This window comes from Alternaria arbusti (assembly GCF_024043155.1).
Source record: "Alternaria arbusti strain BMP 1465 chromosome Unknown scaffold_9, whole genome shotgun sequence".
Lineage (NCBI taxonomy): Eukaryota > Fungi > Ascomycota > Dothideomycetes > Pleosporales > Pleosporaceae > Alternaria > Alternaria arbusti.
In genome coordinates, this window is record NW_026249949.1 from 889,450 (window position 1) to 916,775 (window position 27,326).

Below are 27,326 nucleotides of genomic sequence, written 5' to 3' on the forward strand. Positions count from 1 at the left end.
AATGGCAGCCAGGGGCGTTTTGTGTGAGGCTTTGCGGCGTGGAGTTTGGTTCACTATGGTTCTATGTTCGTGGCGTAGCCAATATACGTCCGTTTTCGTTGGAGTCGCTGATCATGTAGAGAAGCGTGATTGTCTTTGTCGCTCCACTAATGCAGGGATCCTGGTTAGTTGTCTTGGGCACAATGCAGCGGTATCTTGCTGCAACTGCTGAAATGCCATGAAGCGACGCAAGTAGGCGGGACAAAGAGGTCGCCATAGAGGAAGATGCGCAGAGCATGCTTTGACCAGGCAGGTTGCGTCACGGCCGTTGGCGGCGGGGAGGAGGAAGGCGCGCTATGGGCATGCAGACCCTGGGCGTATCAACACAAGCCCCAGCCCGCACCTCGACAATCGGCCGGCATCAACATCGCTCGTCTCCCTCACCGCGCGCGCCCCCGTGCTGTTGTCCCCTCACTTTCTCCTGGCGCGAGCAGCGAAGGAGTCCCCGGCGAGCCCCAGGAAGCATCCGTGGCCGTTTCAGCAGTTCCCCTTAACCATAGTCATAGCGGGGCCTGTAATTACCCACCTCCCACGCGCCGAGACACAGCGAGACGTGACGGTGCCACAACAGGACCTCCCGTCGGGCCTGCAGCAACGCCTGCCCCGAAGCGCGAGCGAAGCAAACAGAGCGAGGCCTCTGGGCCGCACCGCCTGAACAGCAGCAATCATGTCGTGAGTAGCTCAAACATGGCGGCGAAGAGGGGTGGCATGGCTAACAAAACGGGCGACAGGGGCTCCAATACTATCAAAGGTGCGCCGCCATACACGGGACACAGAGACGCATGGCATACGGGTTACTGACGGTACGACTGCAGTGGTGGCGCGGTTCCGCCCGCAGAACAAGGTCGAGATAGCCAGCGGCGGAGAGCCCATAGTCGAATTCAAATCCGACGACACATGTACGATCCAGGTACGGCATGCCAGCTCGAGGGATGCAAAGCAGAGCCACTAATGCTGTGTGTTAGTCGAAAGAGGCCTCCGGGGCCTTTACCTTCGATCGCGTTTTCGACATGAACTCCCGCCAGGCCGACGTCTTCGACTACTCCATCCGCCCCACCGTCGACGATATCTTGAATGGATACAACGGAACAGTCTTCGCCTACGGGCAGACGGGAGCCGGAAAGTCGTACACCATGATGGGTAGCGATATGGACGATGAGGTTGGCAAGGGAGTCATCCCGCGTATCATCCAGCAAATCTTCGCAAGCATTCTGGCATCGCCGAGCAACATTGAATACACCGTCCGCGTCAGTTACATGGAGATTTACATGGAGCGCATCCGAGATCTTCTGGTTCCCCAAAATGACAATCTGCCGGTGCACGAAGAGAAGAACAGGGGAGTCTACGTCAAGGGTCTGCTGGAAGTATACGTTTCGAGCGAGGAAGAAGTCTACGAGGTCCTCCGAAGAGGTGGATCTGCACGAGCGGTTTCAGCTACCAACATGAACGCCGAATCCTCGCGATCGCATTCCATCTTTGTCGTAACGGTCAACCAGAAGAACGTCGAGACTGGGTCATTGAAGAGCGGACAGCTTTTCTTGGTCGATTTGGCTGGTTCTGAGAAGGTCGGCAAGACCGGAGCGAGTGGACAGACGCTGGAGGAAGCAAAGAAGATCAACAAGAGTTTGAGTGCCTTGGGCATGGTCATCAACTGCTTGACCGACAGCAAAACGCAACATATCCCCTACCGAGACTCGAAGCTCACACGTATTCTTCAAGAATCGCTCGGTGGTAACTCCCGGACGACCCTGATCATCAACTGTTCGCCAAGTAGTTACAACGATGCCGAAACGCTGGGAACACTTCGATTCGGTATGCGCGCAAAGACTATTAAGAACAAGGCCAAGGTCAACGCCGAACTCAGTCCGGCTGAGCTCAAGGCCATGCTCAAGAAGGTACAAGGACAGGTCACGTCATACGAAACATACATCGGTTCGCTTGAGGGCGAAGTCTCACTTTGGCGTGGAGGTGAAGCCGTCCCCAAGGAGAAATGGATACCGCCTCTGGAGACTAGTCCGTCTTCAGGCAGAAAGCCAGCGACAACACCCCGTCCAGGAACGCCATCGAGACTGGAAGGTGTAAGAAACTCGGAAACGCCACGACCTGATTCGCGGATGGACCTGGAACGCGCAGGTACACCCAGCATACCACTAGACAAGGACGAGAAGGACGACTTTCTGCGAAGAGAGAACGAGCTCCAAGACCAGGTTGCCGAAAAAGAATCGCAGCTCGCCAAGGCCGAGGACCAACTCAAGTCTGCCAAAGAGGAGCTCCAATACTACAAGGATCGGGACGCGAAGACGAACAAGGACAATGAACGGATCACTATGGAGCTCAACGAGATGCGCATGCAGGTTGAGAAGATTCAGTTTGAGAGCAAGGAGGCGCAAATCACCATGGACGGACTAAAGGAAGCCAACTCGGAGCTGACCACCGAGCTGGACGACGTCAAGCAACAGCTCCTGGACGCAAAGATGAACGCCAAGGAGACTTCCGCCGCTATGGACGAGAAGAAGAGGAAGAAGGCCGAGGCAATGGCACAAATGATGGCCGGCTTCGATCTCGGCGGCGAGGTGTTCAGTGACAACGAGCGCACGATACGGAAGATCATTGAGGAGCTAGACCAGCTCTACGACATGAGCGCAGCTGGCGAGGCGATTGCTCCGGATGCGATCAAGGGCCTGCGGGAGAAGATTGTCGAGACACAGGGCATTGTACGACAGGCCGAGCTCTCCCTTACTGCCCGCAGTGAGGAGGACAACACATATGCCAAGCGCCGCGAAGCACTGGAGGCACGCTGCGAGACCTTGCAGACGCAGTATGAGGAACTCCTCGAAGGCAACCTTTCAGAGCAAGACAAGGAGGAGCTCAAGGCACGCCTCGCCGACGCCTACTCTGCCCGACAAGAAGGCAACCTCGAACTTGTCGAAAGTCTCAAGCAGGATACTGCGCGTATGCTGGAAGAGAACCAGAAGCTCAAGGCCGAGAACGAGAGCCTGCAACAGCGCATTAAGAGTGGCGCCATTGCCAACGGTGTCGCAAACGGCATCAACGGCAAGACTGTGCAACAGCAGATTGCCGAGTTTGACAACATGAAGAAGAGCCTCATGCGCGATCTCCAGAACCGCTGTGAAAGAGTGAGCAGACTGAGCTTCTCAAACGAAGACGCATTGCTAATAAGCCACAGGTTGTCGAGCTTGAGATTTCGTTAGACGAGACACGCGAGCAGTATAACAACGTGCTCCGTACCTCCAACAACCGCGCTCAGCAGAAGAAGATGATGTTCCTCGAGCGCAACCTCGAGCAACTCACCGTCGTCCAGCGCCAGCTCGTCGAGCAAAACAGCTCCCTGAAGAAGGAGGTCGCCATCGCCGAACGCAAACTCATGGCCCGCAATGAGCGGATACAGTCTCTAGAAAGCTTGTTGCAAGACTCTCAGGAGAAACTCACAGCTGCGAATCACCGGTACGTCCCCCACCCCTCTCCCTCCTCCTCACAAACCCCTCATCATACTAACTACTATTCTTCCTTGCAGCTTCGAAGCCCAACTCACAGCCGTCAAAGAGCGCCTCGAGTCGGCCAAAGCGGGCTCCACCCGCGGTCTCGGTTCCCCCGCTGGCGGCGCATCCTACGCTGGCTTCGGCGGCGTCGGGTCCCGCATCGCCAAACCGCTTCGTGGCGGCGGTGGTGGGCCCGTCGCGGACGGCCCTGTCCTCCCTGTCATTGGCAATCTGCAGAAGCAGGACGGTGATGGAGGGGATGCGAATAAGGGGAAGCGGACGAGCTGGTTCTTTAATCAGCGGTAGTGGGAATCGGGGTGGGACTGGGGGTGGGGGTGGGAGTGGGGGAAGGGTGGAGTATGAGTACGAGATGGATTTGGGTGGGTATCATTGATGGGATGGTAAGCGGTGTTTTTGGCGTCGCGCTTTGTGGAGGACGGTAAGTGTGCATGGCACGATCAATGAGGAAAGGGATGGATGGATGGAATGAGATGAGACAAGATGCATGCCGAACAGAATCATGCAAATGCGCAACCAAACTTGGTTCTCTAGGAATGGGTGGGTGTCACGTTTTGGCTTTTCTATCGGTTGCTTTGCGTACTGTTGGAGTAGAACCCACTTTATACCATAGATTCATTATCTTTGAATACCGAAATGAGGATGTTTTGTCTACGCCCATCCCTTCTGACCTGCTCTGATGTGACGAGTCATTCTTGGAAAGTGGTTATCTCATGGGACATGTACTTGTGTACTCTGATTATATGGCACTATATCACTATGAAGCTAACTATTAAGTGAGGTCAAGCTGAGTACTCTCCGAAGGTAGTGTCTCAGATTCGGACGGCGACGCGGTTTGTCTGGTACTTCTTTGTGCTGGGGAGGAGGAGTGTGCAGATAATTGCTATGCTGCCGAAGGCGATGCTCGTGAACTATTGAAGCATGAAGTCAGTTTCTGTAGTGCTTGACTGGAAGCTTAGCTCGAGATGGTGTGTACTTACCCAAACATACTTCAAACTCTCACTATACGCCCATCTCGTCCCAACCGTCGCACCCTCAATAACCTGCGGCGTAACACCCCGAATACCCGCCTCCGCCAACTTCTCCGGCTCCGTCAGAAACAAGCCCACGAAAGCCTCCACACTCTCCAGCGGCAAACCAGCCTGCACCGCATACATGGCCGTGTACTTTGGTAGATTGGCAGTCAGCTTCCCCGCGAAAATGTTGTAGTAAATCGAATACCCGATACTTCCTCCAACGGTGCGAATCGACAACGACAACGCTGCAGCGGTTGTGATAAGCGCATCCGGACAAACCAGCATCGCAACCGTCGCAGCAGGAACAAGAACGCCGCCTACACCAAAGCCCGCCATGGATCCCAGAAAAAGAACCAGTCGTTCGTTATCCGGCGTCATAACCGCCAGCGCCCCAGCAAAACCCGTCATAATCCCCACAGCCAACAGCAACACCTCCCTCGTCCTTCCCGGAAACCTAGATAGCGCCGCATTAAAAACAATCGCCCCCACCGCCGTCGTAAGCGCGGGCCCCAGCCCCCTCAGTCCAATAGACACGGGATCAGGTGTGTAAACACTACTAAACGTAACAGGGAAGAAGTTTAAGATGGAAAAGAAATTCATTCCGGCGCTAAACGCAACGACATATGCGAGACCGACGATGCGCTGGCCGGAGAAAAGGGCGGAGGGGACCATGGGGTATGCGGCGTATTTGGCTTCGTAGATGATCCAGAGGGTTATGAGGAGGAGGCCGATGAGCATGGTGCATAGGACGTAGGCGGAGGTCCAGGGGTGGGTGTAGCCGCCTGATTGGAGGGCGACGAGGAAGAGGGTTAGGCCTGTTATGGAGAGTACACCACCCGCATAGTCTATTCTTTTCAAGATCGCTTTCCGGGAGAAGGTGGGGGAGGAGCTGGTGTGGCGCTGTGGGAAGTACGTCAGGGCGAGGCCGACGCCGACGATGAAGTTGAAGATTAGGGCGACCCAGGGGCCCCAGCGCCAACCTGGACCGGTGGCGGAGTGGGACCAGAGTTCTACGTAGAGGAGGTAGGGGCAGAAGGGGAGGACGAAGGCGGTTACGAGGGCGAGGGAGTAGCCGCGGTATTTTACGGGGACGACTTCTGCGAGGCTGGGGTGGGGAGGTTAGTTGCGTGTTAGATGTATTGTACGAGTTCATGAAGATAAAGATGAACAGATAAACGTAGAAAGCGCAACGAAAGCCATCGAACGAAAGCGAACAAGGAACACAACATACCCAGCAAGACCAGTCAACTCCCCCGTCGCAGCGCCCGCCCCCGAAATCGCCATACCAGCCAACAGCTGTCCGAAATTCTGTCCACTGCCCATCAACGCACATCCGAGGCAGATGCAAAAGGAGCCAAAGAGTGCGATGTAGCGTTTGCCAAAGAGGTCTTGGAGGTAGCCTGCATAGGGGCATACGGCGGCGATGGCGAGGATGTTGGCGGTGGGCAACCAGGCTGAGCCGCGGTCGAGATTGAGATCGGCTTCGATGAAGGAGAGGGAGGCGCCGGCGAAGTAGAGGATTACTTGGGAGCCTGCGGTGGGTTAGTCTTGGGTGAGATTGGGGTGGAGATGGGATAGGGATGGAGATGGGATGGGGGGGTTGTACCGGTGTATAGTGCGGCGAGGAAGATGGCGGCGAAGATACTACGCACACTCCATTCTACCTTGCCATCTGAGTCGTCTCCTTTTAGTGCGTGGGCATTGTTCATGTTCATCCCTTCGGAGGGAGGTTCTTGCTGTGACTCCAGCGACAAGTCTGTACCATGATGTGGGTTTGCATGTTCGATATGGTGGCTGACTTGTTGTTTCTCCTTTTCGTAGTCGGGTTGGATGGTATCTGAAGCCATGATCTAGCAAATAGACTTAAATAACCCTGTTGATTCGGTACTGTGACGTGAAAGAGGAAGACAACGCGTTCGCAATCGTCTCCCATATAACGGGACGGCTGCTCTCCTATATCCCCAATCCCTCCCACATCCCGACACCAAACGCACCCCACATTCCTGAAAACGTCTTCCTATCACTTCAGCTTGGCCTCTCAAAGATGCAGTCAATATCATGTAGCGATCCAGTAGGCGCGTACCAAGCCCACATTCGACCCACCCGTACTGTTTCCAGTGACTAGCACAAGCGAAACCTGGGGTAGTCGCAGCTACTGAAGTGCGGGGAATTGACGGACGTTTCAGCGATATGACGATCTGGGCCCCATTTTGGATCCAAGGTGGTGCATTCTTAGACTGACTCGATTGTAGCGACATCGTGAGGAAAGAGGCCTTTGTGGCTAGCATCTTGCCGGGAAAAGGTTCCATGTACCCCGCAGTGTGGGAATCGGGCCCTATGGACTTGGCGAGCGGCTCAGCTACGAGCTTTTTGTTTTTGGTGGCGGGCCTGGATAGATCGGATTTGGTGTGCAGGTTGCGTTGTGGTAACGATGGCGTACATAGGGTAATGTGACCCCGGTGGGGTTCTAAGTAGCCTATATGCGGTTCGCAAGGCTATCTTATCCACCAGACGAAGTATTCATTAGACGACTATACTGTTTAGTTAGACAGAATGGGCCTTCTGATGAATGCTGCCGCAGTCACATTGGAAACAAAGATGAAAACAAGTACTGGGTGTAGCTCGATTAAAACCATTTGAATTCGCGATTCCGGCGGTGCGGGTCGGACAGTTCGCATGAATGCATCCGACAGCATATGTCTATGAGGAGGACCCTGCTTTTTGTTGAGCGCTGGTCCGGCGATGTAGTTCCACGGGCTTGCTCTCCAGGTGCTTTTCGTACATGTTGTGCAATACGGATGCCGGATGAGAAAGATCATCTCTGTCCGGACATACCTCTGCACCTCACTTCTTGTCCTTCGATCCAGCATCATCCGCGATCAAGGCTTCAACATCTCGCTCCATGAGCCAGCTGCGGACACTCTCCATGACCTTCTCAAGCGTCTGGCCACCACCCATTACATCGTCTAAATCATGCACAGTGGTTCCACTCCTATGATCGGTGACTCGCTGCTGCCCCCAGTTGTAGGTCCGCACCTTGTCACCGCGGCCCATCTTCGCCACGCCAATAACGCTTCGTCGCATATTGGCCATCTCCTCTTCGCGTTTCTCGCGTCTTGACTGGGCAATACGCGAGCGTAGAAGCGCCCAAGCCTTCTCTTTGTTCTTGTGCTGGGATCTAGAATCTTGCATCGCGACGACCGTGTTTGTTGGGATATGCGTTAGCCGAACTGCTGACTCGGTCTTGTTGACGTGCTGGCCACCGGCACCGCTTGCCCTCATGACTTCTAGTTTGACCTCTTTCACGTCGATGTAGTAATCGCTTTCAGGGTCTTCGAAGTCCTGCTCTTCTGCAGAGTTCTCCTGTAGACTGGGAAGCACGTGTACGGATGCCGCGCTCGTGTGTGTACGTCCTTTGGCCTCAGTGGCGGGCACGCGCTGCACTCTGTGTACGCCTGCTTCGCATCGGAAGACGCCATATGCGCCATCGTTCTCCACCTCGATGATGGCTTCTGATAGCGGTACTCCAGCTTCCGTCGTTCCGTTTATGTTCTCATACTTGAGGAGATTTGTGCGAAAGCCATTGTGGTTGCAGAAGGCTGAGTACATGCGGAAGAGGTCCCCAGCAAATATGGCTGCCTCGGATCCGCCTGCACCAGGCCGTATTTCCAGAAGACATGGGAGGTGTGCAAATGGGTGTACCGGCACCAGAGAGGTGATGAGGTTCTGTGAAGCATTGGCGAGCTGTGTTCGGGTTTCTCCAAGGTCGTCGGAAGCGAGTGATCGTAGTTCGGGATCGGTCGAGGAATCGTGTATCATCGAGGTGAGCTCTGTCACAGACTTAGTCCATATCAGCTACTGAAGTGCTCCTGCTGGCTGCGATATCCTGCTTACCTCGTTGGCCTTATCCCACTCACCCAACGCATTCACGATCGGGCTGTATTCGCCGAGCTTCTTCGCCGCGCGTGTGTCAAAGCCATTTGAAAGCTTCTCTGTCAGTTCCTTGTGCTCGGAAACGATTGCGCGGGCTCTTGTGAGGAGGGCCGGGGGTATAGACTCGGATGTCGCAGCTATGCGATGTTAGCGACTTGCTCAGACGGGACACATTCAATACACACCGTTACTCTGGAACCGAATACTGCGATTTATCAACGGACGAGCAATGCGCGACAGGCAATTGCGGCATATCCATGACGTTGTGAGCATCGTCGAGGTACCTCAAGCTCCAATCTGTGAATTTCTCCATGTCCAATGCGCGTTCCGATCGGCTCGGAACGTGTGCACGTGACGATAACCCTCACCCCGGCAGATTAAAGCGGACTACACCGCCTTACCACCTTCCTGTTGTGGAGACGTCATGGAGATAGGCGGGGACGCTGCGATATGGCCCGAGGGATTATCGAGCGAAATCGGCTCATTGAACGGCATCAACCATCTCCGGGGATAACCGTTGGAGACTACTTAGGTACCTAGGTATACCATAGCAGCTCTCCGTTACCCCACTCATAGCTCCAAGCTTCACATTCAAGTCCCCATGCCTACTCCACGACGAAGCAAGAGGTCCAAGCCCCAACAAGAGCCTGAGCAAGAACGGCCCGCCAAAGTCGCCAAAGTCGCCATGGATAACAACACAACTTCGAATACTCGCAATGTGTACCCACACCCCGAGCCCCAATTTGTCCATTTTCCCAGTCGTCGTTCAGTCGTACATAGCACCAAAGGCATTGTGTCGTGTACGCAGCCACTTGCAGCCGCTGCTGGAATCGAGATCCTAAGGAAAGGTGGTAATGCGGCAGTATGACGTAATCCATCACCACTTCCATCACATACTAACGCTACAAAGGATGCTGCGGTGGCCGTTGCGGCAGCCATCAATGTCACAGAGCCGGGCTCAACGGGTATCGGCGGTGATATGTTCTGTCTGTACTACGATGCGAAGACGAAGAAGGTATCTGCCATGAACGGTTCCGGCCGGAGTGGTGCCAACGTCACTCTCGACAAGGTCAGGAAAGACCTCAACATCGCAGAAGGTCAGAGCGGCCAGATTCCCATGGATCATGTACATGCCGCGACAGTGCCTGGCGCAGCAGCAGGATGGGTTGACTGTGTTGAGCGATTTGGTAGTGGAAAGGTCAGCATGGAGGACGTCCTCGCGCCGGCCATTGATCTTGCGGAGAACGGTTTCCCAGTCTCCGAGCTATCAGCAACATTCGTAAGTATTGCAACGCTTCATGAACAGGTGACATTCTGACATTCTGCAGTGGGCAGCAAGCGAAAAGGACCTCTTGAAAGCATCGCCCAACGGGCGCGAAATGCTCAAGGATGGCAGAGCGCCCAAAGCCGGAGAAATCATGAAGAACCCCACCATGGGCAATACCTTCAAACTGTTGGCCAAGCACGGAAAGAAGGGATTCTACGAGGGAGAGGTAGCCGAGCAGCTCGTAAAAGTAGTGCAAGATCTCGGTGGCTATCTCACTTTGGACGATCTCAAACACCACGCAGAAACCGGGACAGAGCCAGTAGACCCCATCTCGCTAAAGTACACTGGCCAAGGCGTTGGGGAGCGACCCGACGGCGGTATCGAGCTTTGGGAACATCCACCAAACGGTCAAGGAATCGTCGCTTTGATGGCCCTCGGCATTATCCAGGAACTTGAGAAGCAGAAGAAGATTCCAAAGTGGAGCCTGAACGACCACAACAGCACCCAATATCTCCACACTGTCATCGAAGCATTGCGGATTGCTTTCTGTGACGCCCATTGGTTCGTCACAGACCCGAACGTCGTCAAAGTGCCATCTGCCGAGCTTATCTCGGAAAACTATCTTGCTGAGCGAGCGAAACTATTCGACCAAAAGAAGGCCATCTCAGCGCCTGTCCATGGTTCTCCTGCGCATCTCCAAAGCGACACTGTCTACTTCTGCTGTTCTGACCCCGAAGGAAACGCCATCTCCTTCATCAACAGCAATTACGGCGGGTTCGGCACCGCCATCATCCCCAAAGGCTGTGGTTTCACTCTGCAGAACCGAGGTGCAAACTTCAGTCTCGACAAAGACCACCCCAATGTTCTAGCCCCGAGAAAGCGACCATACCACACTATCATCCCTGGCTTGACAACATACATCAACGACGGTAGTCTGCACTCCGTGTACGGCGTCATGGGCGGTTTCATGCAGCCCCAGGGTCATGTACAGGTGCTCCTCAACCAAGAAGTCTTCAAGCTTAACCCGCAAGCTGCGCTGGATTCACCACGCTTCTGTATCGGAGCCGGAATGCCTAGCGCTGACGGCAAGATGACTGACGCGACGATCTACCTGGAAGAGGGTATCGACCAAAAGGTCGTAGAGGAGCTGCGAGCACTCGGTCATAACGTCAAGCAACTGGACGGCTACGGACGCGGTATGTTCGGTCGAGGCCAGATCATCCGGCGACACGTAGACGATGATGTACAGGTCTGGAGTGGAGGTAGTGATCTACGCGGTGACGGTGCGGCGGTGCCATTGTAGGCGACTGAGGCCACTCGAAGATCACGATTGTAAATGAGCAAGCAATCCAATGTCACATCAGATTCAATTCGACTGACTCGCGTCCTGCAAGCACCCACCATTCACGTCGCAAGTTGACAAAGTAGTCTGACCGGAGAACAAAGAAAAGCGATGCCAGCGTCAACCACCCCGCCAATCTCGATCAACACGAGCAACCCCAAACCCAGCAATAGATACCGAAAATTCAACTCAGACCGCCACATGATCCGCAACGTTTCGCACGTGTATTCTGAAAGACATCCCGCAGCCTGGCGTACTTAGGGTGGAAGATCGCCGGCCCGCCCTTGCTGTTTCACATGTTGCATGCAAGAATGTGGCAGAACTGTGCGCCATGTGGTCTACCTTACCCGCAAACGGAATAAACAGACGAAGCAGATCCCTCCTACTGGCAAATCAAAATACGCCTGGGATAAAAATACACGTTGGTTCGCAGTTGAGAGAAGCCATGATCCGGTATGTCGGTGTGAAAGGACATGTTGTGTATCGTACACGCACGCGTTCATTTCCAAACCAGCGGGTTCAAACGAAGATCGGAGATATTAATATGTTGGTATGGGGGTTGATTCGATGGGTGGAGGTGGTCCTTGCGTAAGGTGTAGCTGGGATTTAATATGAGCGTTGGACGTGTGGCATGGTAGTTGTACAGCATGAATGATTTCCTATCCTTACCTCACGTTATCTACTCACTGCCCCCTTCGTCTCACCCCACCCCTCATACCATACCAACCATGACTGCTCGACCAACTATGGCTCCTCGCCGTCCCTCTATCCGGTGCGATGCCATATCCTTCATAAACTCCCGCCCCAGCTTGAGCGAAAGCCGCATACGCTCAAGTGAAGACCGGATACGCACGAGTGAAACCTATACACGCACGAGTGAAAGCCATCTACGTCCCAGCAACTCCAATCACACATCCACCGACCGCTCGTCATCGCCTCGGCCCGTCGCCTGCTTGAAGTCCTCGTACACAGATTACATCAGACCCGTCGACACGTCCAGTGAAAAAGCAGAACCAGAGTACACAGTCACTCCCTACACCGACGACTCATATCGAGTTAATCATAAATCAGGTCTAGCATGCGGAATCGCAAGAGGCTTTCGGGTCTTGTCCCGGGGCTGCGCAAGGTTACGGGGCACTTGGATACGCGCGCGAGGGCGCGGTCGCGGTCGCGGTCGAGGGCGCGTGATTAGGAGGTTAAAGGATGGGAGCTGGAAAGGGGTTGTGGTATCTGAAGAGGAATTGGGAGAGGAGGATGAGGACGGTGGGGAAAGGGTGGATGAGAAACAGGAGGAGAGGAGATGTTTTGTGTATAAATGAAGAAGAAATTGGTATCATTTTCGCTAGGTAAAGATAAGGGGATAAAAATAAACATAAACATCCAAAGAGATGTGCAGACATGTTCTGCATAGCATAACGCTCAACCAGACAATCTATACCCTTCACATCCTCACATTCCCCTCTCATTCATCCTCCACATCCTTCTCTCCCTCCGTACTTTGCTCCTTCCTCCCCCGTCCAAACAGCCTCCCCAATTTCAAGCCCAACCCATGCTCCCCACTCCTATCCGTCTCCCTACTCCAAAGACTACTCGCCCTCCTCCTCCCCTCTACACTATTCTTCCTGCCTCCTTCCGACCTCGAGCTCGAATGTCTTCTAGGTTCTGTTTTCGACGCGGCGTAGTGGTCGTCGGGGCTGGATGTGAGGACGAGTTTGTTGTTGGAGGTGGATGAGGGGGATGAGGAGAGGATGTTGGCCCAGGTGTGCGCTATGGAGGAACGGCGGTCTGGGGTTGGTTAGTTTAGAGGGATGGAGGGATGGAGGGACGGATGGATGGAGGAAGGGGAGGAAGGGGAGGAAGGGGGCGTACGCATGTTTCCTGCTCCGCCGCGGCCGTAGGGGATACAGGGGTCTTGTGTTGAGTGTGGTGACATTGTTGTGGTGTTGTAATATGTCGACAAATTCGAAGATCGAGCGTATGACGAGTATGTACAGTCGTCAGACGTGTGCCAGTTTCGATTGTATATGACACCTCGTCGTCGTGTGAGGTAATCTTTCGTGTATGTCTTTCGCAAGATGTCGTGAAAAGCGCAAAACTGAAGAATCGTTCTAGAAGACGCGCACTACTCCATATAACCCCCCAACCCCATCCCATCCGCCGCAGATCACCCACCCATCACCCTACGTAACCCACAATTTCTTCATGCAAAGATCATCCAAGCCCGCCCACACTTCTCTAGACCCCGGATTCACCCGTGGCCTAACTAGGTAATTCAACCATCACCTACCCACTCACATCCCGTCTTGCTATCTACCGCGGCTCTTCTTATACAAGCTTTTCGAAGCAGGCTTAGCTTCTTGGCTTCCATAGGTGAGCGAGTAGACGGACGTCAAAGAGGGCACCACTAGCGCGCGAGAAGCTTATCTGGAGGAAGTTGAGCTTGGCATGGGTGATGCGATCGTGGGGACGGCCTTTGCGATTCTGGGGTTGACAAGGTTTTGTCGCGTGATCGGGCGGAAGGTGGACATTGCGGAGGGAATCCCGCGGGGTGTTAGTGGGTTGCTTTTCGCGAGATCGGCGTTGGGGTTGGGGTGGATGACGTAGTGGGAGACATAGCTTAGCCGAACAGAAAGGTTGGGTGACATGACAGCTTTAAACACGTTTTTTTTTGGGGGGTTTAGATGTGATATGGTGTGGGTACGGTACACGATCTAGCATGTGTACCTTGCGTTTCAATGACTAGCTACCTGTAGCTGCGCTGCTTTCTCCGCTAATACCGGTCTTACTCCAAGAAAGGATCGTAATACAATTCATGTAGAGCCGTGAAATCATAGTCCTTGGCATCAAGCTGCCCTGCAACGCACTTCTTAGCATGATATCTCCAAACGTTCACCTGTTCATCCTTCAACTCATTCCCTATACGTTGAGCATCCTCTTCGAATTCCTCCAGAGTGCCTATAGGGCATGACAGCCGTACTGTAGAATGACCAGAAAGAATGAGCCGTACGTAAGTAACAAGGCGCCGCTCTTGACGTGCGTTGTAGGCGAACTCGGGATTGTCGGGGGTTATTTCATCGAAGAGGGGAACATGATCCTCATTCTCGTGATAGCGACGTTGGTTCGCAGAAGCAAGTGCCGCAAGCCTCTTGATAGCATTCCAAACACGCTGGGCGGTGGCGGTGTTTGCTTCAAGATGAAGGCGATATGCAGATAACGGCATACCGGCATTTCGCAAGTTCATAGCCTCGTTGATCCAGTGAATGGTGTTGTACGCAGCCTCGGGTAGCTCTCGCATAGGTAATCGAGAAGCACTTGCCGGATCTCGAGAAGGTAATCGAGAAGCATTGACCCAGTTCATTATGGCATTGGGGTCGAGAAAGCTTCAGAGGTACGTCAGCACGAGAACATTTCCAGTTACGATAGGTGGCTTACATAGCACTCCACATGTCAACGTGGTGGTCAATACGTAGCCGGGGAAGCTCGTGGAGATACGGAATGAGGCCGTGCGCATGACATCGTGGCAATGCGCAGCTTCTGCGATCTTCGCGTATGACCAAACGACGCAACCGAGACCGCTGTCCCTGTGGCAGCATTTCGAGGAAGTGGATGCTCTGCGAGGCAGCCGATCCATAATATCTGAGCTCTTTACCCTCGCCAGGAGGTCCTTGATCAGGAATCCACGAAACATATCTGCTCAATTTCAGAACCGTCACCAGCTCTCTCATCTCGTTGATCTGCGCAGCTGTAGGTGTTTTCCAAGGCAGCCATACTGTGGACGATATCTTCGAACATGCCATTTCAAGCGTGGTTTTGCGCTCGTCTTGTGAGGCGGGGACTCCGTCGTTTCGCATACCGTTGATGTGATTCCAAATATTGCGGGGCCAGTAGAAAGACTCTAATGATAGAAGCCATATTGAAATACCAAAATGAGGACAGGCATACTGTAGTGCCTCCTGTAGAGCTTGGCGATCCATATGGGTCATTGGCAGTGCAGAGTCTCTTAGTACTCGGGTGGTTCCCACATAGCGGTCTTGTCCCTTCATTTGTGCCAGTAATTTGATCTGAGCACCAATACCGCTCTGAGGGTACTGTTTGAAAACATGCCTCGCCATTTCCTCAGTAGCTACAAAACGAAGTCAGCTGGTGCGTATTTCACGCGGTGTTTTTGGGCATGAGCATGGGCATCGTCCTACCATATAGATCAAGTGCATTAAGAGCGGCATCTTGCATTGACATGTTCAGATAATGTAACAAAGACGAGAGATAGCATGTCATAGACGTCAAGGAGGATTCAAATGCTCCCTCTGCGCCTGCAACACGTGCTATGTGTGTTTTGAAGGTAATGATCTTTTGACTCAGAGCAAGTTCCACTGCCTCCGCCGCGACTTGCTTGCAAGTCCGTATAAGTCCGAGATTGATAGCTGTGCCATCTGGGTATCGTAGTGTATTCGTCTCGGCGTGGTAATGGTATCCCTCGTCGCTCGAAAGGCAATAGTTATAGATCTCGTCGCGAAGTTCCCGGGGGATGCGTAGAAGATGGCAGGTGGGGAGCTTCGAAGCTGCCATAGTGTCCAAAGGCGTTTGTGCTGATGTAGGTATTTAGATTGAGTAAACAAGGTCAGTATGTAGAATATAGTTCCTCGACACGCGGTCCACTTAGTCTGCCGGCTGTCCTTAGGCAGCAGCATTACCAGGGTGTGGTACTCGACCTTGCAACATCGTTTGCGGTCGCTCAGACCATAGACGGCAGAAAACAAAGGTTCAAAAATGGGTGCCTGAATGGCTGCGTCTTTCGGACGCGTGTTGTGCATTTCTTCATGCGCAAGACGCGCGTAAGCTTTGTATGATGCCGGTCTTACCATTCATCGTGAAACAACTCCAACACATATAGTATACATCCACCAAACCACGACCCACGCTCACTTGCCGCCCACTCTCTTGTTCTTGAGCTTGATGGTCTCTCCGTTAACGAAGATACCCTTGCCCTTGTACGGTTCTGGTACCCTCCAACTCCTTATCTTGGCTGCGAACTGCATGACCACCTCCTTCTCCGGCCCCTCCAACAGTAAACGTGTCGGCTGCGGTGTGCTCGCGGTGACGCCCTTTGGTATGGCCAGCTCAACTGGATGTGTGTATCCGACCTTCAAGTTGACGAACTTCTGGCCGGGGAATTCGGACTTGACCGTAGTCGCAGAATCTTCGACTGAGGCACGGTAACCGACACCGTTGAAGCGGAGAATTGCACTGTGCCCTTCGCTGACGCCGAGGATGTGGTTCTGGAGGTATGCGCGGGTGGTGCCTGGGACTGTGTCAGCGGATTGCGCAGCCCATGGTGATTGCAGCGCTCGTACCCCACATTGCCTTTTGTTTCGCATCCTTCGCATCCTCAATTGTCAACGTCGGCCCGCCCAATGCCGGGTCCTGGTTGATATTGACGTATGGCGGGATAGCCATTGAAAGCTCGCCCAATGGTCCCTTGATGTGTACTGTAGACATGGCCTGCACTCTCGCACTTCTCGCCTTAGCGGAAGGCGCGACCACCTGGAACGTGACTCCCTGGGGTATTGAGAGCGGTAAAGACCCGATCTTGGATTGACATGATGCCGTCGAGGTAAAGGTCCTGGTCGGCGCGGGCCTGGAAAATACGGGCAGCAGGAAAGTCGGTATTGAGTCGCTGCTCTGGCTCGAGGCCTTTGCGAAGCTTTGGGCGCACCGCCGTCGTGCTGGGGCGAACATGTTGATTTGATGCCGGCAATGATTATCGCGAGAGTTTTCGGAATCTCCAACTCGCTGCTAGCTCATCCGGTCTCGTGATAGCGCGTCATCGACGTCTCTGATTGGTTGGGCGGTCGCACCTTCCCCCACGAACACCCCTCAACACCACAACACTCCGGTCATCATCACTCTCTGATGAACATGCTGCACGATGCAGCGTCAAACTTCGACGCTTGATACCTACGACTGACCGTCCTCTCACCCAGGCATGTGCCTCTTGATCGTCAACCAACAGCGCGTGCTCTTACCCCAGATTTGACCTCACCTTCCAGTCGCGGCAGGCGTCATGCTTCAGGCTCTTCAACGTTGCGTCTTCTCCGCTCTCTTACCATATCGTGAACTCACATGGTCGCTACTAATAGAGATCTTACCATCCTTGACCTCTCGCCTTCTCCTCTTTCTCTACTTTCTTCTACTCCCTGGCTCCTGCCTCATCTCGCCAGCTTTCCGTGCCGTGCTTTCGATGACCCTGACTGCCCACCAGCGTATCGCTCACATGGAACTCCAACATGGACTTAGCAAGGCGAAGCTGATCACGTTGGGGCTGTTTCTCCTACCTACAGTGTCCTCTCATTACCACTCCCCGCCGGCACATGCAGCTCCAACAGTCAACGTGGATTCCTTGTTCCAGTACACAACAACCAGGAACCACAGAGTGATCACACAAGCAGTCGACTTCGTCGTTTCCATGCAGACAGCACCTACTTGCACTCGCATGGCTGCTTCTCACCTGATGAACGAGTGCAAACTTCTGGAACATGCACCGGATTTCGCCAAATCTCGCCCGGAAGCGTATCTGGACAACGTCAAAACCGAGTACGCCGCCAAACTGGCTGTATGCGAACTTCTCAGTGCCCAGCCAGTCAACCCAACACCACCCGCAAATTGCGACATCCTTGTTCCGGCATCAAGACATTGCGGTAAAGGCGGTAGCTGGTGGCACGCCCGGCCGGAAGCTCCCAGCGACAAGCAATGCTACCCCGACTTCAAAGAGTATCAATACACTCAATGCCTCAAGAGTCTGCAATCGACCCCTCAGTACTGGACATCATTCAGCAACGCCCGCCAAAACGCAGTGGTCATGTGCCAGGCCAGCAGAGATGTCATCGAGCGAGAAAACCACCTTGAGATATTCAAGAACCTGACCCAGGTGCTGGGTGATGTGACATCAAACATGCAAAAGACGACCAAAGAGTATGAGTCTCTGATCCGTGAGCAGAGGCAGTATTCTGAGGAGGCTCGTGACTCTCATCAGCAGCTCAAAGAAGACATCCAGGCGGTCCAGGAGAAGGCCGTCGCCACTGTGAGTGCGCTGGATGACAAGTTTCATACTTTCATGGAGGTGTCAATCTCGGATCTCATTACAGCTCTAGCCGAGAGTCAGAGCAACGAGATCCACCGGATACATGAGAGGATGCAAGACTTCTCGCAAGATTTGATGCTAGAAAGCTCACAGCTGGCGAAGCAGTTCAGTGGCGAACTCCAACAATACCACGACCTAGCCAGGGTGAGCATTCAATCCAACCACGAGGCGCAAGTCGACAGCTACACTGTTCTAGCAGGCTACATGGGCGTCACACAGGATACCATCAATCGAACGAACGATATCGCAGATCGCTCTCTTTCTACAGTCGACAGTATTGCGCAACGTCTGGACATCTTCGAGACGCAAACTGAGCATATCGCTGAAGGTTTCGCTTTCCTCAGTGCGATACCAGCACTTGTCACACTACTCGTCCGCAGCTTCATAGCCATGGTCGGTACCCTATTCATCTTCACTGTTCTGTACAAGCTCAACACAAAGCTCGCGGCCTACACTGCCGGCGCTTGCAGCTCTGCCTTTCTTTTGCACACATGCGGTATCTTCGACTGGCTCGGCGACCTCCCCTCCCGCGTTGCAAAGATTCAGGACAAACCTCCTCTTGCGACTGTTGCAGGCATGTCATCTTGGCAGAAAGGCGCAGGCATCGTCCTTCTCCTCTGGCTCGCCGCCTACCCCGTCTGCCGCGTCAATGCCTACCTCGGAAGCCTCATAGCCACAACACTGAAGCGCATCCTGAGCCCGCTCTGGATCAGCGAGTATAACAACGAGAACGGCACGGGCTTTCTGCCGAGCATCGAGATTCCCGCTGCGTATCCTCGTCGCGCGGATGACCAGTATCACCGGGATGATGTCGGTTATCGCAACTATCCGAATTACTCGAAGTCAGCTTCACCACCTAGCGACAACTAGCAACCAATGCGTACCACGCGCTGTCCGGCGTTCTCGACGCTCACGTCAACATATCATCAGCACATTTACGACATATATCCCCAACGGCTTCTTAGAAAAGCGTTACCTGTACCAAGAACCATCTCTCATCGGACGATACATTTTCAGCTCGCGACATACCCTTGACTTTTCTTGCCGTTATACGACAGCATTTCCACGGCGTTGGAGCAACATCTCACATCATTTTGGACGATTTCGACATCTTATTTCAAAAATGGTGGAGTGGAGGAAACTGGGCAACTTGGGACATGTATGGCAAAGACCTCTTATATTTATCTTTCAATAGTATCAATCCATAGTTTATCACTATATCAGTCCAAGTCTCACGTATGCATGATGTGGCCCATTGCATTAACAATGCCCTGCAGCCGTACCTCAATCTGACTCATCATCCGGCAACTCCTGAATCCGCCCCGAGCGATACGCCTCCTCAACCGGATTCTGCACATCCATCACACCCGTCGCTTTCAACCTCTCAAACAACACAAACAACCTCTCAGCTTCCCTCTCCTTCTCCTCCTGCGTCATAGGTTCCATCTCCACCTGCTCCTCCCTATCCAACCTCTGTCCTGTGATAGGGTTCACAGGAATACCCCCTTCGACATCACCCGCCTCCGCATTCGCCCTAACCAAATCCTCCGGCATGCTAATGTTGTTCGACATGAGGAAACCCGACGCATATCCATAGCCTACGTTATGCACAAACGTCGCTGGGTCTTTGCCTGAGAGTTCGAAGAGCATCGAAGAGATTGAGCCGCGAAGCGCGGGTGTCAGGGCGGAGGTGGAGAGGTTGAGCAGGCGCGAGGAAAGCGTGTTTGATTTCCCGAGCGGCTTATCGCGTTCTTCGGTTGTGGGAAGGAGCATTTCCTCCATCGTCTTCTTCACGTCTTCAGGTGCGAATTCGTATATGCGGCGGATGAGCGTTAGAACGGGTGCGACGGCGTCGTCGAGTTCTTTGGGTGGGTAGGCGATGAGGGCGCGGGAGAGGATGCAGATCAGGTGTCTTGCATTTGTTCTCGGTTCGAAAGCAGGGAAAACGGCTTTTTTGCCTTCTTCACACTCTAGGTCGAGGTGCAGGAGCACGTTGACGAGTTCGCGGGCTGGGACCGTTAATGGTGGTTCAGTTACGCCGCGCCGGACGAGGATCTTGAAGACGGAAGGTATGGAGGGGGTGAAGTGGGGGCTGAGGTCGGTGTGGAAGTGGATTATGTTGAAGACGAGTTTGAGGGTTTCGGCGAGCGCCATGACTTCCATGGGTTGGTTGTGGCCTTTTGGGCCTGCTGGTCCGGACTTGGAGTATAGCTGCGCATGGCGCGTTATGGCCGCGTTGATGCTGGAGGCTAGGTCGTTGGAGCGGACGAGTTGCGTGTAGTCGAGGGTTGTGTCGTAGGTTGTGAGGAAGAGGATGCGGGAGGCGAGGAACTCGTTGTCGATGCTTTCGCTCTGCTTAAAGATCAGTCTAGCCCTGTGTCTAATCGTCGCTGATGTCTGCGTACCTTCAGCTTCTCCGCTGCGTGTGGGCCATGGCCTAGGTCGACGAGTATCTGGCGCGTCTTGGGTTGGAGGAGAAGGGCGTTGGCTATACATCGCAGAGCCTCTTGTGATGCGACAGTGGTCTCTGCGTCAAATGCATGGCGTCCTAGTGTCCGAAGGCCCTGTAACGGTCACTACGCCGTTCCCATCGCTCTGCGCAAAGCGTAGCGTACATCTTCCGTGAATATAGGATCGGAGTTCTCGACTGATCGGCCGTGTACTTTGAGTTGTTCGAGTAGCTGTTGCTTTTCTATCCGATCGGTCAGCGCAAGGTATGTGTATATAGGGTGGGAGACATGCGCTGAGTAGACAGCTTCTTCGCGTCCAAATCGGCTTTCAACTCAGAAAGGATTCTGGTGACGTCGTCGAGCTTTGCTGTTACGCCGTTAGTGAATTTCAGATAAGATAATACTCCTGGGAATAACCGACCTCTCCCTGTTCTTTGCGACAACATGGCGGTTGTGTTGCAGGACACGATCAGAGCGCATCACGTCACTCGGGGTGGAAGCTCGCGCTCGGAAAGCCCCACTATTGTGGGACCTGCATCACTGTCGCATTCCAGGGTCCGCATCAACAAGCAACGAACCACAATAGGTGCCATAAAGCAAGTAGCCATACTCTATTCAGGAATGCCTTGATCGTTTATCGTTTTTAGAACAGATATTGTTCCATCTGGCGTGATGCCCTCACATATGGTTGCAGCATCACGCCATAGAAGCAACATTCAAATACGGAATACGTTGATCCTTTGCTTCGTTCTCATCATATCAGAGCGCATGACCATATGCGCTGAAGGACTTCTGCACATCAGACTGGCATAACAAAACATGCTTCGGACGCAGGGGGCGGGCGCTGGCTCGAGTGCCCGTCGTCCAGTGGATGGCGGTTAAGGTTAGCACTTTACGCGCACGAGGAGCGTCGCGCTAGACGCGTCGCCAACACCAACCTTTGACTTGTAGACCGGGGTAGTCGATCACCTCCACACGCTCGACACATTCACTCACGCATACCAGAGCGATGCCAGCGTCTTCTTGTGCTTTTATTCTCTTTTCTTGCTAGCGGGTTCCCGGCATAGCCATGGTGTCGTCCAAATTCGAATCTCTCTCCGTGCGCCCTCCGACTCCACCCAAAGACCAAGAAGACACAGCCGCCGACGAGACGGTGCAATTCCTCCAAGACCCCTTTGGCGAGAAGCCGATCCCGCCCAGGCTCCGAGCAGCGAAGAGAGTGCCCAACACGCCAGAGCAATCGCCGTCGTCCGACATCGACATCCCCTCGAGTTCAGCCAGCGCACGGAAGAGAGTCAACTTCGAGCTGCAGCTATGCGACATACCCACCAACAAGGCAGTCGCGCAGTCCTGGACACCCACGCGTAGCTCACCGCTGAAGCCCCTCCCCCAGAACCGCCTCACCAAGCCGCTCAAATCGATCCTGAAGCCTTCCGACGGCACGCAAACACCTCCCGCAGAAGACGCTGCCAACCCGCTCAATTACAAGTCATTCGCCGAGATGCTGGACGCGATAGTGAAGCTGCTCGCTTCTTCCGAGCGCGGAACTCGGTTAGATGCATATGGATCTTTGCAGAGGACAATGCAGGCATACGACAAGATACCCGACCCCCAGGCGCTGAAGCAGAAGATGTCTCTGTTGACCCAGTTCATCCGACGCGACATAGCAGCTCCAGGCGTGGGCGGGACAGGGCTAGACTCGCAGCTCATTGGACAAGCGATGAAGCTGCTCATGGCTCTGTTCCGCATCACCGACTTGATATCCACCATGGACGAAGACTTCTGCTCCTTCATCATAGACCGCATCATCCGCGTAGCTTCCGATAGCTCCATGCCCAAGACCACCGTCAACACACACCTGGCTGTGCTCATGCAGCAAAGTTTCCGGTCGAAGACGATGACTGCGACACGCGTCGAGAAGGTGCTCGAGGCACTAGACACCATCCACGAGCGAACATCGGGCCACGCGGTACAGGCATACAGGGTCCGGATATACAGGAAGCTGCTTCAGCAACGCCCGGACGTTATGATCAGGCATACCGAACGATGGTTCACGCATACTCTCAAAGCTCTGGTGTCGGTTCAGAAGGATATCAGCCAAAGCGCACTGGACACTGCAGTAACGGCTGCAAAGACCGTTGGCCATGACCGATATGTCGCCAAATCCGTCTTGTCTGTTCTGAACCGGGTTAAGAGCGACGGCGGCACCATTGCTAGCGTTTTCGCAGGTGAACTGGATCGTATGCTCGGTGGTGATTACGCCGTCTTGGTGCCACAGATCGTGGCTGCTGTCACGGGTCTACTCAAAGACTCGCTTGATGCGTTTGCAGGTTTGAAGGAATGGCTCGTCCTCATTAATAAGTGCCTGTCATCGGACAACGACCAAGTCCGATTATACTCCAATGTCGCCGTTGCCTTCCTGGCCTACTCCGTCAACTTCATGAACTTACCCGAAGAAAAGAAAGTCAAAGCCTGGTCGGGGATGTTCGTTAAAATCTCAGTACATGCACTGCAACGGAAGACCCCAGTAAAGAAAGCCGAGCGCGATGCTGTTTCATCCGCGTACTTCACAGTGCTGTATTATGCGTTTCGACCAGCAGCCTCTTTTGAACAATTTGACGGGCATTGGACTGACTTCATAGCTGGCCTCTGGAGTCCAATAATCGCAAAGTCTGCTCCGCAGCACGCCATACCATGCCGAATTGTGTCTGCTCTCTTGGATGGCTCTCGGAAACCTTGGAAGGAGAATCGGGCGCTAGATCTCAGGCCGAATTTCATGATCCAGCGAGGGGAGCTACCTCTGGTCGATCCCAAGTGGGTACGGAAGTCGATTGCTCTTGTACTAGAGTTTGTGGAGAATATTCTAGAGGCTGCACTCAAGACTGAAAGCAAAGAGCACGAAGACGAACCGTTTCAGACGATGTGGACAGCAGTCATCAACTCTTTGGTGGAAGCAAGCAGCAAGGAGATCATGGCGTCCACAGAAACCAAAGATGCCATGGCACATATCATCAACCTGCTCCGTCGAATCTGGGACAGCCACACGGACAACATTGCGGTAGAACAGAAGAGGGAGGATCTTTGGGCAACCAAGTTCTGCTTTTTGATAGAGACTGTTGTGCAGAAGATGGGCGCTTTTCAGTTCGCAGACAAATGTCTCACACGCAACGCCGACAACGAGATCGAAGTCGCATCGACACCATCACATCGATCACGGCACCAAGGCACCCGATCGTCCCCACTCCTCTTCCTGCTGGATCTTCTCGTCACACAATCAGAAGGAAAGCTAGCTGATCCTGTTCGACTCCGCGCAATGGACGTGATCATCGAGCCCTGTTTTGCTGCCCAAAACACTCGGTTGAGCAAGTTGGAGCTTCTTCGAGACTGTGCCGCGACGGTGGATGGCTCGCTGAAGGGTGCAGTGGCATCAGAGTTCTGGACGCGGATTGTGACATTGCTCGATACCATGTTGCAAGATCAAACAGCCCCTTCGGGCGACCGCAGCGCTCGCTCATTGGGCAAAGAGTACGAAATTGTGGTGGAAATCCTCAGTCTGGGTTCTGCCTACTTGCTAGACAAGCCCGTCGGGCATCAAATTTTGTCGACTTTGGTCGGTACCGTCCGACGAGAAGCAGGAGAAGGTGCACTTGCACTCGCTGTCATTGAAAAGGTTTCTGAGCAAGTCCTGAAGCGCACACCTGACGAAGACAAAGCTTCCTGTCTGGCATACGCCAGCATTCTTCTCCGCAACCTACCAAAGCAGATGAGCCGCAAAGTGATGGATCAAGGTCGGCAGAATCTCTGGCCTTCGAACACAGCTGCAAGGTCCCACGATATCGATCCTTATGTTCATCTTTACGGAGCCGTCACTTCCGTTGGGTCAGCCGCTTACAGGAATCTTGACAAAGACGATGTAGAGCCTACCAAAGGCTTTCTTTCTGCGCTAAGCACCTCGGTCCAACACTGCTCGACGTCGCATCTCGCTGGGTATCTACGCAAGATACAAGATGCGATCCAGATTTGGGTGGAAGACCCGGAGAAGAAGATGCAGAGCAGGGAAGAGCTACTGAAGAGCTTGCATCGTGAGGTACGTTCACCGTCATCCGAAAGCTCCAGCAATCACTAACCATTTCCAGGTCATCAACATGTGGGAGGAAGTCAACAAAGCTGTAGAGCGGTTACCGCGCAAGGACAGCCAAACGCTGCTTCATCTACAAGCGTTGGTGACCGCAGGCTTCCTAAGCAGACGCCGAAGTATCGTCAACATCTCTATTGCGACCTGGAATGCCACCTTTGGGAAAGAGGATAGCTTGCGATACCCCACTCGACTTGAGCAGGCCCTGCGCCAATTACGGAACAGTGTCGAGCTTTCTCTTCCATCACTGGAAATCCGGGAAGACGATGCTGTAAGTGCAAATATCAGTACCTTCAAAACGTTATTAACGTCAAAACAGGAGAACAAGCTCTCGTTCTACGACTCCGACACGAGTGCGGACGAGGTCAAACGTGCTTTCAAGAGCCCGCGAGTAAAGGCCTCGCCCTTCAAGATCTCTAAAACATCACGAAGATCCAAGTCTCGGTCTCCAGCAGTACCCACCTCAGCTAACAGGAGAGTGCCCTCGCGACAAACGCCGAAGATTCGTCTCCGCCACGACGACTCTCAGATCAAATTCGAACCTATCGTCTCCTCACCATCGAACCCGTTCCAGCAAGAATCACAGGTATTGACTGATCGACAAAAGGAGATGATCGATCGTCAAAGACTTAGCAGCGGTATTTTCGCTAAAATGGGCGCTGTCTCGCCACAGCCAGAGGATGTGCCATCGCCGATGGAGATACACTCAGATGCGTTGACTGCAGATGACCTGCCAGACACCGCCTCCCGGGCAACTCCACTAAGGGCTCTCGCAGCCATGGGTCCTATGGACGGCTACCTTGGATCGTCGCCAACTCCACATTCCCGCAAGAATACTCGTCATATTGTGAGCGAGGACACGGACATTGCAACACCGACGGCCGTGCGGAGCATACAGTTTGCGAACGATGATCTGAACTCTTCGCCGCCTCAGTTCAGCAAGGATGACAGATCTAACACCAAGCAAAGCGAGCCTGATGTTCTCGTAGGATCCAGCTTTGAGTACCGTCAACCAGAAAGCTCAGTCTCGGTTTCCTTTGATGAAGGAACGACAATCGATGAGGAAGCACTGCTTGATGCTGTTGCTCTCCACGACAACACACAAATGGACGCTGAACTCCCTTCAGACACTGTCATGTCAGACGTACCAAGCTCCACCATAGACCTGCAACTCACAGCGCAAATCGACGCCGATATGCAAGTACATGATGCTTCTGCAGAAGCGACAGAGTCCGCACAATCAGATTCGAATGCCGAATACGTCGATGCTGCATCACATCCACAGTCATCAATGTTGGAGGACCAAGCTGGCAGCGACACCGAAGTAGACGAGTCACAGACGCCAACTCGCGGTCCTGCCCGCCGGTCTCCACGCAAGAGCTCCCAAGCCAACACAAGCAGCACTAGCCGAGTAGGTGACTCTTTCGATAACAGTTCCGCAAAAGGAACACCGTACTCCCTGCGTAGTTCCTCCCGCCACTCCATGGGAAGCCCCTCTCGGCCTCCAAGTGGAAAAAAACCCAGACGCACACCCGCAAAGAACAAGAAGAACGGCAAGAAACAGACGCAAGAGAGTCCAGCGCCTGCTCCAGCTGCCGCTCCAGCTCCCGAGCCACAACAAGAGCCAGAACCATCCCACCCCTCCGACACCGACATCCTCGACAACATCACCGTCGCCGCCCCAGTCCCAACTTCCAACCCACGAGGCAAGAAACGTAAATCTACTCACCCTACCACCACTACCACTACCACTACCACCACCGAACCCCCCATCCCCGTCCCCGCAACAACTACTCGGAAGCAAAATCTCCGCCGCTCCCAATCCCTCCTCTCGCAAGTCGAAAACTCTCAGGATATTACTGTGGATGAAACTCCAGCGCCTAAGCGAGCGAGACAGAATGCGGATCAGGATGTTAGTGAAGCGAAGAGGACGACGCCGGGGAGTAGTGGGAGTAAGAGGTTGAGTCATGTGCAGGTTAGTCCGAGGCCGAGGTCTTCTGGGTCTGGGAAGATGGATGGGGTTGGGAGGGATGCGAGTGGGGATGGGGATGGGGATGTGGTGGAGGGAGGGGAGAGTGTGGGGGAGCTTCAAGCTCAATCTGAAGGCGAAGGAGGAGCCGGACCTTCACACCAACAATCCCAACCCGCACACCAACAACGCCTCCCCGTACAATCAGCAACAGGAACAGAAACACCCCCCCGCACCTTCGCCGAACGCGTCATTCTCACCCCCCGCAGCATCATCAACCAGCTCAAGAGCCTCAAGGAATATCTTTTCCGCAGCCCCAGTCTGGTGCTAGGGCGCGAGGAGGAGAGGGAGATTGATGATGCGTTGTTTGATATTAGGAGGCAGGTGCATGCTGCGGGGTTGAGGGGGGAGGGTGAGGGGGAGAGGAGGTAGTTTGGTTGAGGGATTATTGGGGAAAGATTGGGGATGTGGTTTGGTAGATGGATGTGGTTTGGATGTGGGATAAAAGGTTGGCGGATG

The 27,326-nt window shown here is 53.8% G+C and overlaps 9 protein-coding genes across 9 annotated transcripts; 4 read left to right on the forward strand and 5 right to left on the reverse strand.

The window, feature by feature from the left end:
• Positions 1 to 726: 726 nt before the first annotated feature.
• KLP1 (Kinesin heavy chain) lies at positions 727 to 3,845 on the forward strand (the record flags this gene model as incomplete). The annotated part of the gene is made up of 5 exons (XM_051447737.1): positions 727 to 790; positions 855 to 949; positions 1,005 to 3,176; positions 3,227 to 3,504; positions 3,575 to 3,845. 5 exons carry the CDS (start codon positions 727 to 729, stop codon positions 3,843 to 3,845), a joined length of 2,880 nt encoding a protein of 959 aa, XP_051301335.1.
• Positions 3,846 to 4,369: 524 nt separating this feature from the next.
• J4E86_007216 (uncharacterized protein) lies at positions 4,370 to 6,420 on the reverse strand (the record flags this gene model as incomplete). The annotated part of the gene is made up of 4 exons (XM_051447738.1): positions 4,370 to 4,468; positions 4,538 to 5,678; positions 5,805 to 6,105; positions 6,180 to 6,420. 4 exons carry the CDS (start codon positions 6,418 to 6,420, stop codon positions 4,370 to 4,372), a joined length of 1,782 nt encoding a protein of 593 aa, XP_051301336.1.
• A 997-nt stretch (positions 6,421 to 7,417) lies between these two features.
• J4E86_007217 (uncharacterized protein) lies at positions 7,418 to 8,779 on the reverse strand (the record flags this gene model as incomplete). The annotated part of the gene is made up of 3 exons (XM_051447739.1): positions 7,418 to 8,413; positions 8,468 to 8,643; positions 8,692 to 8,779. The coding sequence occupies 3 exons, from the start codon at positions 8,777 to 8,779 to the stop codon at positions 7,418 to 7,420; spliced, it is 1,260 nt and encodes a 419-aa protein (XP_051301337.1).
• A 328-nt stretch (positions 8,780 to 9,107) lies between these two features.
• Positions 9,108 to 11,076, forward strand: J4E86_007218 (uncharacterized protein; the record flags this gene model as incomplete). The annotated part of the gene is made up of 3 exons (XM_051447740.1): positions 9,108 to 9,368; positions 9,417 to 9,785; positions 9,835 to 11,076. The coding sequence occupies 3 exons, from the start codon at positions 9,108 to 9,110 to the stop codon at positions 11,074 to 11,076; spliced, it is 1,872 nt and encodes a 623-aa protein (XP_051301338.1).
• Positions 11,077 to 14,031: 2,955 nt separating this feature from the next.
• Positions 14,032 to 14,473, reverse strand: J4E86_007219 (uncharacterized protein; the record flags this gene model as incomplete). Its single annotated transcript, XM_051447741.1, has 2 exons — positions 14,032 to 14,070; positions 14,123 to 14,473. 2 exons carry the CDS (start codon positions 14,471 to 14,473, stop codon positions 14,032 to 14,034), a joined length of 390 nt encoding a protein of 129 aa, XP_051301339.1.
• Positions 14,474 to 16,034: 1,561 nt separating this feature from the next.
• Positions 16,035 to 16,851, reverse strand: J4E86_007220 (uncharacterized protein; the record flags this gene model as incomplete). The annotated part of the gene is made up of 2 exons (XM_051447742.1): positions 16,035 to 16,414; positions 16,467 to 16,851. 2 exons carry the CDS (start codon positions 16,849 to 16,851, stop codon positions 16,035 to 16,037), a joined length of 765 nt encoding a protein of 254 aa, XP_051301340.1.
• Positions 16,852 to 17,386: 535 nt separating this feature from the next.
• J4E86_007221 (uncharacterized protein) lies at positions 17,387 to 19,123 on the forward strand (the record flags this gene model as incomplete). The annotated part of the gene is made up of 2 exons (XM_051447743.1): positions 17,387 to 17,427; positions 17,545 to 19,123. 2 exons carry the CDS (start codon positions 17,387 to 17,389, stop codon positions 19,121 to 19,123), a joined length of 1,620 nt encoding a protein of 539 aa, XP_051301341.1.
• A 414-nt stretch (positions 19,124 to 19,537) lies between these two features.
• Positions 19,538 to 21,149, reverse strand: J4E86_007222 (uncharacterized protein; the record flags this gene model as incomplete). The annotated part of the gene is made up of 4 exons (XM_051447744.1): positions 19,538 to 20,608; positions 20,659 to 20,817; positions 20,869 to 20,945; positions 21,125 to 21,149. 4 exons carry the CDS (start codon positions 21,147 to 21,149, stop codon positions 19,538 to 19,540), a joined length of 1,332 nt encoding a protein of 443 aa, XP_051301342.1.
• A 623-nt stretch (positions 21,150 to 21,772) lies between these two features.
• J4E86_007223 (uncharacterized protein) lies at positions 21,773 to 27,239 on the forward strand (the record flags this gene model as incomplete). Its single annotated transcript, XM_051447745.1, has 3 exons — positions 21,773 to 24,790; positions 24,840 to 25,109; positions 25,158 to 27,239. The coding sequence occupies 3 exons, from the start codon at positions 21,773 to 21,775 to the stop codon at positions 27,237 to 27,239; spliced, it is 5,370 nt and encodes a 1,789-aa protein (XP_051301343.1).
• Positions 27,240 to 27,326: the final 87 nt, after the last annotated feature.